The sequence below is a fragment of the Pleurodeles waltl genome, chromosome 3_1, assembly GCF_031143425.1.
Source record: "Pleurodeles waltl isolate 20211129_DDA chromosome 3_1, aPleWal1.hap1.20221129, whole genome shotgun sequence".
Classification (NCBI taxonomy): Eukaryota; Metazoa; Chordata; class Amphibia; order Caudata; family Salamandridae; genus Pleurodeles; species Pleurodeles waltl.
In genome coordinates, this window is record NC_090440.1 from 713,196,090 (window position 1) to 713,209,015 (window position 12,926).

The 12,926-nt window shown below is 41.7% G+C and overlaps 1 protein-coding gene across 2 annotated transcripts in view; it reads right to left on the minus strand.

Moving 5' to 3' along the window:
- Positions 1 to 733: 733 nt before the first annotated feature.
- LOC138284559 (zinc finger protein 282-like) overlaps positions 734 to 12,926 on the minus strand; it is an 85,668-nt gene continuing 73,475 nt past the window's right edge. The window contains exons 5-9 of one of the 2 annotated variants that reach the window (XM_069223461.1): positions 8,209 to 8,322; positions 6,066 to 6,176; positions 4,948 to 5,058; positions 3,280 to 3,390; positions 734 to 1,745 (exon numbers count right to left, since the gene is read on the minus strand). In XM_069223461.1, coding sequence (XP_069079562.1) covers positions 1,108 to 1,745; positions 3,280 to 3,390; positions 4,948 to 5,058; positions 6,066 to 6,176; positions 8,209 to 8,322 — 1,085 coding nt within the window. In that variant the 3' untranslated portion in view covers positions 734 to 1,107. The remainder of the gene's footprint in view (positions 1,746 to 3,279; positions 3,391 to 4,947; positions 5,059 to 6,065; positions 6,177 to 8,208; positions 8,323 to 12,926) is intronic. The other variant, XM_069223462.1, reaches the window with a different exon arrangement.

A 12,926-nucleotide genomic window follows, 5' to 3' on the forward strand; every position in this document is an offset into this window, starting at 1 on the left:
TGCCAAATTTCTTGTCCTATATGTTATTTGCATCTCTTAGTGCCGTACAGTCTTAGCTTCTTTATGTAGAAAACTGCATAGTTACCGGCACCTTACGTTTCTACGGTCTGAGCCATTGATATTTTTTTTTTATTTGAGTAGAATGTCCAGTTTTGTAGTAACTACTATTTTATTAGTCCATTTGTCCAACATTATGTTCTTGATAAACCTGAGCAGGTGTTTGCTATTGAAAAGAGTAAGTGAACAAAGACCACCGTTTTCTTCAACATCTTTGAGCCTCTAAGCTGTCATTTCCTATACTGAACCCAGCGATCAGCATAGTTTTTACCAGTTCTGAAAATATGGTCCAAAGCATATCAAATCCAGAAATAGAAAAAAAAATCCATCATGCTCAATGGAAAGGCTTTTGGGCATACAGAGAATCTATCACCAGATCCTCTTAACTCTATTCTGCACCCTCAAAAACATGGATTCCAAGCACATCATTGACTTTTCTGAGAACAACACACTTGAAAAAGGTCAAGGGCAGGCTGCATATAACCGAATCTGAGTACTTTTTTGTTGGTAAGCATTTGTTCACACAGTGTAGTTGCAATAGCTACATTCTCACTTTCAAAAATCTAATATAAGTTGTATTATATTTTTTTTAACAAAATAGAATTTTGAAGTTAGTTAACTTAAAGAGGATAAGTGAACTCCTGCATTATTTTCTGTAGGTCTATTTTTTTTTTTTAACAGTTTTATAAGTGTTTCCCTGCTTCAGTGTTTGATGATCCATGATGTTGGAAGGGTGAACCGTCTCACATTTGATTCTGTGGATACCTTGTCAAAGATGATGAAGGCTGTACCTTTAAGGCTTGTTGAAGAAGTATATTATCAAAGTGTAATATCTGATGCAACGTTCTTGCAAAAAAAGTAGGCATATTCTGGTTCTCTGCTAACAGTCACAGTGGCAAAACACATTTGTTTTGTTTGCAGCCTGCTGCATTGCTCCTGCATATTTAGCACCGCTCTCTATTTTTCTGACAGATCCCTCTGTCCAGATAAGTATCTAGAAGTTTGGATATGTTTCTGCATCTGAACTTGTAGATTTCAACCCTCTGTTTTTCAAGTTTGTTGTGATATTTGGAATTTTTTCTCATTTTTTTTCCTCTCTCCAGTATGTATTCTTCTGTGCTCATTGAGATTATCTTTCCTATTGAAGCTTTTATGGCAGTCACTACATGTGTATGGTTTTTCACCTGTATGTGTCCTCTGATGCCTATTGAGATCACCCTTCAGACTGAAACTTTTCTCACAATACGGACATGCGTACGGCCTCTCTCGTGGTTTCAATCCTGCTTGTGTTTTCTTCAATCTAAGAAAATCTGACTGCTGAATAAAGTGCTTTTCATACCCAGTACTCATGTATGGTCTTTGGTTTTGTGGGTTCTGCTGAAGGCCTGACGTATACATTACATTTCTCATATTTGGCTCACAGCCGTTTTTATTTGAGTCCCCAACTTTGTTGATGCCATGATGTAAATCCACATGCGGGGGGTTACTGATACCCATTTCCCATGGAGCACTTTTCGTAACTTCCAGACTTTCCTGTGACCACAGGTGGCTTGCTGAAAGTATTCCCTTCTCTGGGCTCAGGAGCACCTTTGGGTTTGTCTTTCTTAATGATGCTTTAAAAGGCTGTGCGTTTTGTGTGCAAAGTGCAGAATTAAGATCTTTACTTTGTTTCTTTATGTTTTCGCCACCTATAGATGTAAATGAAATTTTGGAAGTTAGCATTTTAGTACACACGAAACAAAACTCAATATAATGCCAATGCACATTTGTGCAGTATGCACTCTCTACTGAATTGCCTCTTGTGAAGAAGCGTTAAAATGACAACTGTAAACATTTTATTGATGCAGGACGGATAGAAAACAGTCAATTGGGGTGGATTCTAACTTGCCTCTTTCTAGTTACACAATGATCTGTATGTGAGGTATTTCCATCCCATGAGCTAAATCTTGGCTAATATATATAAATAATAATAAAACATTTTAGAAAATGAATTTGAATGGAGTGAGAATAAAAAGAAAACACATGTTTTTGTGCACATGATTAAAAAAGAAGAGTCTCTATAAAAATATTCATAGCTTTTTAGATTAGTTATATTTTCTAAAGTTGCAAGCATTCACATTAACACCCATTCAAAAACTCATAGCTTGGCTTTAGAAAATACAGGAAAACATGGAGATATGTGTGTGTGTGTGTGTGTATATATATATAATCCATCCATGTTTTCCTGTATGTAGTGCTAAGTTTACTTTGTTATGTGTGGTGTAGAGAAGTGAAAACATTTGGGAACAAGGAAAACAAGCCAGATTATCGGCAGTATAAACACCAAATGTGTAATATATTAATTTGACTCCACCATGGACAAACTTCTCAGGTAGCCCGACGGAGTAAGGATGGTCAGAAAAATGGCTATATGTCTGCCTGCCCAGTTTAGACTGGTGGACACTTAACCATGTTTACTGCCTGTTACTGCCAAGAAAATGCTGGCAGTAAGGGGCAGTACAAATTAAAAATGCTGCCTTCGCCATGGGAGATGACACCCAGAACAAGGGGGCCATTGTTCTTTTTATTTTCCAAAACAATAACAAATTCCCACTTTGGGGTGTTGTTTCTGAAAATAAAAGAAGTTTTGAAACTTTACTGTACGGCTCAGTCATGCTTCATGGGGCCGTCTGGCAAAGTTCCAATATACTGTCAAGGCGCATCCTGTGAATGGTAACAATGTCCATCGGGCTAATGGACATTTCTAAATTTGGCAGACGGGTACTAAGTCAGGGCGACAGAATAGTTTACTCCATCTACCAATTATTAAGTCAGTCCCATATAATGTATCTCATTAATGTCAATAAAGATAATGCAGGGAACACTGTGGTGTCATGCCACAATTTTCTAAATTCTACATAACAGTCATACAAGAGAAACATACAAATTGTGTTGCCAATTGCCAAAAAAACTGACAATACATAATACTCATATCCATGATTGTCACCACTTTTCAATAGGAAAAAGCATCTATTCCTGTGTGCAGACAATCAAAGATAGAGCATCTGTTTCTAGATAAGCCTCAACAAGAGAACTGGCCAAAGCAGTGGACAAAGCAATGCGTGGGGTGAACTGAGCACCTTCAGCTGTGCCTGGCCAGAGCAGTCTAAGTTGTGGAGAATAAAATAAATTGCCAGTGGTAAAGACCTACGTAGGATAAGCATTTCACTCCTGCTTACTGACCGTTTGTACTATTGATGCTTTCTATCCTTTCACTGTCCCGATAATCCATAGAGTAGGCGTCAACCTCTTCCTTTATGCGTAATGAAACAGGCAATGGAAGAACGTTGTTTCCTGCAATTGAAAGCAAAATGTAACTATATTGTATATCGCATTCAAACAGAGAAGATGCCGCAGGGAGTATAACATCTGCTAAAAATAGGAGAGAAAAGCACAATAATCCGCCTGAATATTCAACAATAGGTCTCATCTCAGACAGCTGGGGACCAGATGCTTGATCAGTCTGCAAAGGTCTTTGAAACATCCCCAAGAGAAAGTGTCAAGGCGTAAGTGAAATCCACTCACAATATGCTTGTCCTTTGAAATACTGAATGGGCAAACAGTAGATGCCCGGCCCAAGAAAGTCCTGACCTCTGGTACACATCAGAGGCACAGCTTTTCAGAAACTGTTTTTTAAGTAATGATAATAAATCATCAGGCACTGGGCAACTTATCTGCAGAAATAAAACTTTATGGTAAGGTGTCTGTGCTTAATTTCCTACCCTCTGTTTTTTCTCAATATTCTTGTGAAAAAGGGGGTCACAATTAAGGTTATTTTAGACATCCCAGAAGAGCCCTATCTTGTCCTGTACCCCTTGGCTCGATTACAACAGCCTGTGTGTGTTCTCTCTGAATGTTAGATGCTCACTGAGTGGTTTCTTTTCACTGCATACATCACCTCATCCAGCTGTCCACTCCTTGCAGACTTTCCAGCTGGGCTCTGTCTATGTTCCCTGCTGTTGTCACTTCCTCTATCACCTCACCTCATCTCCCCTTCCTGGGTCATGCAGTGCGGGTTGCCCTCCTGGTGCTACTCTTACAGCAAATTGGTATTTAGCATATCACTGAGAAAGACAAAAAGGTGACGGGTGGAACGTATGATTTAATCTCAGCCACAGCTAATTAGTTGCTGTAGTATTCTAATGCATCATATTTTTACTACTATGCCACTCTAGACAGCCTGGTATATGCAAATCAGATGTGGCCCTGCTCCAATTGGAACAGATCACCTTGAACTGCCAGGTCAGGACCACTACAGATGGGAACACAAGCGAGCCCACTTTCGGTCTAGTTAGGCTTCATCGTGGATGTGGGGTTGGGTTCCAGTGACTGTAGTGAATGCTCCAAGTGAAACACATACTCCCCGATGTAGGTGCCCTACCTGCTTACCCACTGAAGCTATACCTCGCTGACGTGGCCTAAGTAGGCCTAAACTGGTCTGGGGATGCTTGTGGTTCTTATCTGGAAGGGACCTGGGATGGCGTTCCTTCCTGGACTGTTCCTATTAGCGCATGACCAAGGCTGATATGGCCCAGTCTCTAGCCAGAGAGACACCATCCAGAGTGGCACTTTTTGTGAAAAGCTAAGGCCTGGAATGTGTCCCAAGGGATCTCTAGTGATTAAATAATTCAAGCATTCCTATCACCAATTTGTTGTTCATAGCTGCAGTGAAGCGCAGGCAAGAAAAATTCCTTGCAGGGAATTTGCAATGCCCACATACCTGCACTCAAAGTATGGAATTATAGAGATAAACCCGGTACAGTGGATGTTTAGGTGACAATGTTAACTAAAGAAGGTGCTGCCTGTTGTCAGATGCCAGCTTCATGGCAACTTTGAGGTATTTCAGGATACCTGAGCTGGGGCTCGTGTTTTCGTCTCTTTTTTTTTCGTTAGGATGATTCGTCAAATTCAAGTTAGAGTCCTCTTTCCTCAAACCAGATCCAGTATTGAGAAACGAAAATCCTGGAAAGCAAGAAGAAACGGCACAGATTACATCACAGAGTCAATCTTTCATTCCTGGCGCAGGCTGTAGGAAATTCATTTTTCTTGGCGCAGAAAATCCAGAGTGACAATTGGTGAGGAGGGGAACCATGGAGGAAGTGATTACAAGCACCATACTGAAGGCCTTTATGTTAGAAAACAGACAAAGGAGGTGCGCTTCTAAAACAGTCTACAGTATGTTCTGTCCTTCTGTGTACTGCAAAAATGTGCAAATGCTAATCCTGACTGACATCCTCTAGCGCCCTAGCTCCAGCGGTTCACAAATCTTTTCTAGTAACTCAAGAGATACTCGATACTGAAGTGGATGAGGGCATGAATGAATGTCCTACCCTAAGCCTGACAAGGCCCAAGTGCACTAAATAACTTCCCGTCCTGCAAGAACCAAAAATTTATAATCTCCTAATCTGCTGTGCGTACATATCTGTGAGGGAAATTGGAGTTCCCACCGGTTGGGGGATCGAATAGCTCCTTTAAGATAATTGGGGGAGTGGGACAGTAAAATCCACTTCTTTTGTTTATTAGTTATAGCTGAGGCAATGAAAACCTCGGGGAGGTTAACCTATTTTCACAGGGATCCTGATGCTTATGTAAGAGTGCCAGGAATTCAACTGGTGTGTGCTGGGCTTTCCATAACCAGATGTAAATATAAATACAAACATGACTGAACGAGAAGCACAGACTAAACAATGCTTTTGCATCTGTATCTGGAAGCCTTTCAACACCCTCCCTTGAAGGCCAAGTCTGTTTAGGAACTTTTCCATATGATTCCAAATCTAAAAAGACAATACGTTATGAAGTTTACTGGATTAAAACATGGAGCAGAGCTGGTTGGCCTAAGGATGGATTACATAGATATCACAGTAGGGATGCATGACAAGCGCTACCTGCTTCCTTAGATTGGAAAGGGTGATGTTCAAGGCAAAAATCCTATTAATGTATTGCTAAACTGGAAATGTCTAATTACTCACCCGTCGGACTGCTGATTTCCTTCCGTTGCTTACTGAGCGGACGGTCCTCAGTGAAACGATTCTCCTCCTCTTTTATACGAACTGAAACAATTGATGTGGAAATGGAATGCTCTGGTGTTAAAATAAAAATTGAAGACTATTACAGCCCTACTGAGAGACGTACCCTAGCCCTAGCACAGCATAGGCAGCATCTAGAACCTCTCACAAAGACAACTGGTACCGCATGAACAGCAGTAATGCACACTCCCTTCGGACACACAAGAGGTAAAACAGAGGAGCCATGCATGATTTCCACAAGACCAGCACTGACCGGACAAATACAAACTCCTCTATTTCAGACACATAAGATATAAAGGCCCTCATTATGAACTTAGCGGTCGAGACCGCCATGCCGGGGGCGGCGGAAATTTCCGCCACCAGCATGGCGGTTTCAACCGCCACATAATGAATACAGTGGGGACCACCACAGGCGGCCTTCAACCACTGCCAGGCTACCGCCGCCATGCAGCCTGACTAGCAGTGCTGCCCTGCGGATAAAGAACCCTTGTTCCGTCAGCCATTCCCTGGCAGGTTCACCCACCAGGGAATGGCTGGCGGAAGGGGTGCTCCGGGGCCCCTGCACTGCCCAAGCATTTGTCATGGGCAGTGCAGGGGCCCCCGTGCAGTGCCCCAGTGATCTGTGCGACGGGTGCTGCTGCACCCGCCGCACAGCAGCATTGACGACGGCTCCATGTGGAGCCGTTTCCGTCTGTCCGCCGGCCGGCCCAGCAGAATGTTCACAGTTTGGCCGGCAGGGTCTCAAGGGGGCTGGCGGTCTGTGATAAGACCGCCAGCATGAACACGTCGGGGATTCCCGCCATGTTCATAATGACCCCCAAAGTGTGCGGATCAGGAAGGCGAATCCCCCTCACACACAGATCAGGTTCAACCTGGCAAAATTCCCTGGTGTGCAGAACAATAACAAAGCTAGGACAGACAGGTACAGCATGGCAGCAGTATTGTAAGGTCTCTCCTTCAGCTCCCAGCCTGTGTCCGCTTCCCTCATACAAAAAAATGATTTCAGCACCGGCAGTGGCCATGTACGTCTTTCTGACGACATAAAACATGTACAAAACAGGTAGCAGCACTGCAAGCTTCCCTTCCTTACATAACAGCTCTTCACCGGCTTTAGCAGGGCCAGCCTCCAGCACACAGCAGGTAGCATGTGCAGGAGGAGGGCAACCTTTTCTCACAGACCAGAACGGATATAATACAACCATCAGCAGTGCAAGCTTCACACACTGTACTGTATATGTAGCAGCAGTGTGATCACTCACAGGCACAACACAGGCAACAACAGTGTAGACTTCCCTCACACACAAAAGTGACAACATGGGCAGACCGGCTCCCTCCTCTGACCCCTCTCCTCCAAGATTAAGATCAAGGGTCTGGAGAGGTGCAGACAGCGTCGATGATCGGACTCCAACTGGAGCCAAAAGGCAAATACGCCAAAATGTTTCAAAGTGGCGTACTGCTTGTTGCATTGTCTCCTTCAAAGAAACCAGCAATCCTTCCTGACCTGGGAAATGATACATACTTGCTCTTCCAGACTCCAGCACTATGAAACAACTCAATCGATCAGAAAAGATTATACATACTAGGAGGAAATGAAAGAACCAGACGTACTACAGCAATTGCTGCATATGAACATCAAGTACTATTAAATTTAACAAAAAGTTTGATTGAGTGTACTTTTGAGATTTAAAAAGTCCCTTGCGTACTGCACCAGAAACAATTCCTAGAAGGAGGAATATTACACCAAGCAGCCAGAAGATTGAACTGAATGATGTTTACTCCTCTTGTCCGATCCAAGATGTAACAGACAATGGGTGAAGGGGATTGAACCAAACAAGCTAATGAATAGTACAGGGGTGGCTCAAAGCCCACTCTCTTTCTTGTCAGCAACAGGTCAAACAGACTGCTGCTCCTTCAATGCAGATCTGAGAAATTACAATTTAAGATAATATGTTATTTGCTAAAAGGAGGTTGTTCACTGACCAATCCCATTTTGTTAAAACACTGGCACATAACAAGATGTTGAGAAACAAGGTCTCCCAGGGTCTAACGCCAGTCCTTTAAGACACAGTGCACATTGGTTGCTTACCTGAGCTGGGACCAGTACTGCTGTCTCTTTCTTCGGTATCAAAGTGATCATTCAGAATTGTGGCTGACCCTGCATCCTTCCTCAAACAATTATCAGTATTAAGAAATGGGAATTCTAAAGAAAAGGTCAAAAACAAGGAAAGTATTTAAGTGTGCACAGTAAGTCAAAACCACACACGGAAAAAGTGCCATGCAGTTTGTAGTGCTGTCTAATTTGTATTTGTATTGAACTGAATAGTTTAATTGTAAGTACAGCCTCCGATTCCCTCTGTTGCTCTCAAGTATTGCAAGAGTTGCATCGTTGCTTACCCTAGTGGATAGCATTAGGTGGTATAACATCACAAATCATTTCATTGTAAAATAAATCATACCGGCGTGACCATTCCCAAGAAGCCTACCACAGAGAGAGCAGCCCTCAAATCAATTTTCATTATTAAGCAACAAAGACCAGCTCCATTTTGGCCAAGAGTGGTCGACAGTTTATGCCATAGGACACTATCAGGACTGGAGACATGGCTCCTCAACATTTCAATTTACATTATCAGGGAAGTGACCATCCTACTGGCTGCAAAGGTAAAGGATCTAGAAGTTAGTTTTAGTGGGAAATAAAACTTTGGAATTTAGCATACTCACTATTTTAAAAATGTGCTTACAAGTATTCCCACTTGATAAAGCGTATGCTTAGCTCTCTTGACAACAACGTGCAAATACAGTAGGAGCTGCAATTAATTCCAACATGACTTATTACAATTCCTTGTATATGTAGGGTTGGCGAAACCAGTTGAATTTTAGAGGGTACAAATTGTAACAAACAGCTGAATTAGGGGCCCGTATAAAAGAGGCAATACTTCTCGGGAAATGCCAGCACTGGTTTCCAGGATCTACTTCAAACTAAGCCTTCCACACAGCTCTCGCCTAGTACAGGTCCAAAGCTTTATTTGCCTGTGAAAGCCCTCCATTTACCGGAATAGACCCCTCCACGAAAACCTCGATTCAGATAGGATACCGTAGGCGGAATATGCTTTCCAACCACTGAGCTACACATTGGAATGCGCTGCGCAGAAGAATATGAAACCGTTAGGGGCTGGTCGGTTCCAGACAGCAGTTGAATACTTCTGTCAATTAAGATTTTGGCGGAGCAGGGGCCTAGCAATACATCAGTGGGGCTACTAAATAAAGGAGGGACCCCGAAAAACAAGATCGAGAGTGGCAGAACCAAGGTAGGCCACCTGCATAGGTACACAAATCTTCCAACTCAACTGCTTAATGTTGGTATAACTCCCCCAATCTTCACATTCACAATATAATCTCAAGCCAAAACATACCAAACAATATTTATTGAATGTTTTTCTACAATGTTTTCATATTTTACCTATGTTGACACAATCTTCTACAACATGAACATAGTCAGAAATCACTTCAACTTAACAAAGACATATTACATCATGTGTGAAACCGGTAAATTATCATTAGCGATGCCAACCAGCAATTCACTCATACTAAAACATTGCATGCACACTCACATATATGTCAATTGTCCTTCAATGATTCTAACTTATTCAAACCGAAAACCATTAAAAGTAGTTCTATACACGACCATATCACACAGTGTGTGCTTGCAGTATCTGCTTACAAGTATTACTATTGGTATAATCACATATGTTTTCGTATAATGCAAACAGATTAATGACTAAGGACATAGCTGAATCATATCCTCTTGAGGTTACATATCATACATAACGATATGGTTAAATGTTTTTGAAGTTCTGCTGGTTAAAGGTCATACGATGATGCCCCTTCTGTTGTCTGTAGATCATGCGGTATTCTGGTTCACATTCAGATTCCAGGGGAGCCAATCAGTGGGGAATGTGTCCATCGAAATCTCGTGATTCCACAAAGCCTCGTTTTCATGTATATATGGGAGAACCACCCCCTTATGATGGCGGCATCCCAGCCAGTTACACATTAAGAAGTCTTTCACTGGCAGCAGCAGCATACATTTTTCTTGCCTGGGACAAATACGTGATGGATAGACACCCTTCATAGAGAAAAAAATGTCACCCACGTCGAGGAAGAACGACTTAGGGCCATTATTTATTTGCATTTTTCACAAGCAAGCCCCGGTTTTGGAAGTTTGTTTCTGAGAAAGACGGCCACTGCCGAGCAAGTTCTCCACTGATTGTTTGCTGAATGTGTTCATGCTGCGGCAGCAGGAGCATTTTTGCTGAAAAAAGATTGCCAAAGCAGCCTGCTGCATCAGCTAGAGGGGGTTTGACCTCTGCTGGCCTAGTTGGACTGCAGACAGCCTATTTGTGTTTAACTGACCACCATGACGTTATACGAGATAGGTAAATGGCTTAGGATTTGCATTCAGGGCCCGTGTTGAAGGTTAGCTGTGCATACTCCGGTCTTTACTGCGAGGTGTGCAGGAGGCTCCTTCAAATTAAAGTGAGGACTGTCATTGGGAAACCCTGTTCACCCTGCTACAACTATCTGTCTTCATGTGTGCGGATTCTGCCTTTCGTACTACAGCCAGGTTTTACTACTCAATGAACAAATCAGCCTATTGTGAAATAAATCAACAGTTTAAAAAATAAAGGAAGTCAAAGGCTACTGTGAAATGGTTCACTTTCAGACTGATTTATATACGTGGAAACCCTTTTGTAAGATTTGAGCATTTGAGAATCTCAGATTGTTCGTTTAATTCTACTCAGAAATAATTTCACAGTACTGAACTGCAAATTAAGATGTTTATATAAACCTATATAAGGTTTAAAAAAAAAAAAAAGATTAGGAGATGCAGTGCAGCAGACCTTGATCCCACCTGGAATGGAATCATCCAATTCTATATTTAAGAGACTCGGGCACCTCTGCATGAAGCTATGGCAGGTCTAAACGGCCAGATTTGCTCCAATATGTTTTACCGGTCTTATGCACAGCTTTTTGACCCTGCACTCTATGAAACTCTTTTATCCAACAGTAATTCATTAAAATAAATAGAGTTGCAAAATTCTGCTTATGGATTCACTAAAGCAAAACCTATGTTTACCAACTGGGCTAGAATAAAAAGCAGATTTTGGATTTTCTTGAAGCATTTCATTCAAACTTGCATTATTTTGCAACTTATTTAACTGGAAGAGTCAGGCGAGGAGAAGTAAACAAATACTGCAATTTTTTTATGCGGCTAAAATTTTCCTTGCTGAGGTGTCTGCTTTGTCTAGTGGGGCCTAGAAGTCCTTATTCACTCACTTTTGTCCTGAACTGACAATTATATCTCCTGTTTTCTTCTTGAAGGCAGGTACTTCAACACTTTTTGCATAGCTTTTCACTATGATCTGTCATACCATTCTGTATGTGCATTTGTGTTACCCATTCTCATGTGGTACGATGAGCTTTAGCCCTCTTTTCTCTCACGGTTTCCAATTATGTTCTCTCCTTTCCAAGTGCCGCTCAGGAGATACAATTTTTCCTCCTCGTTGGGGTGATAGCAAAAGCAAACTAAATTATCCTCGCCTTAATATTCATGAGGGCCTGAGGTTGAGGCTTGTAGTTCTGATCTATTTTTCGATTCACCATGTTAGATGTGCTGGATTAGCTAACTCTGCTTGATCATCTTTTTTGCATAAGGATGTATTAGCCAAACATTGATGTTGGTGAATAATCCCAATCAAGAAATGTTTGAATCCTCTCTTTGCAGCACACATGTAAAAATGATTTGGTCTTCTTGTGGTGAGAAAGTGCTAGAGGGATATTTCACCTACTCTGGGGACTGGATTGTGTAGTCTTATCTAATCATCTCCATTTCAACCACAATCTGCTCTTCATCAACATGTAAGTAAGATTCCTCTTCTACGGTGTCTGAGGTCACTTCTATTACAGGTATTTCTGAACACCCATTAACATCTTATAGGATCTGGTTCCTTTGGTAGGAGTCTTTTCTTTAAAGCTTTAATTTTTATAAAGCTCCAAAATATACAAAACTGATTCAAGGCCTTTTTCAAAAGTCATTTCAGCCTCTATTGAAGTTGAAGTCGTTTTTTGACCCCTTTCCTGACCAATTCAGGTTGTGTGTGACAGGATGTACTTCTGATGCTAAGAAGCACTTCTACAGTGTGTTCTTGTGTTCCTGGTAAGAGAAGATGTCAAGCTCTAGAACAGAAGTTTTTGACATTGATTTCGTTTGTGCCTTCTGACTTTGTAAGTATTACTAAAGATTGTGAAACTAAAATCCCAACCTCAATTATTTTCTTGCCTTAATATTGCCTTGGTTTTGTTATGCTTGACGTAAAACCCTCCTTACACACTGGAACAGTGGTGTGCATTTGGTTGTACTTTCTGTATCACCAGCTTCATGTCCTCTTTCTAACTTGAAGACTTAGGGCCCGATTTAGATCTCGGCAGAGGGATTATCCATCACAATGGTGACAGATATCCTGTCCGTCAAAATCTAAATACCATTGTTTGCTATGGTGTTTAGATTTCAGTGGACGGGATATCCGGTACCGCTGTGATGTAGTAACCCATGTGTCAGGATCTAAATCCGGCCCTTAGTTAGCACAGAATCAGTCTCCCATCTTTGAAGGTCTTTTTCTTTTTATCGTATATATTCCTTAAATCTCCGCCCTCTCACTGAATGATGCTGCCATAGGAGGATATGTGAAACTCTCTGGTTAACGGATGGGTAATTAGCACCTTACATGCTGCAGAAGATTTCTGTGC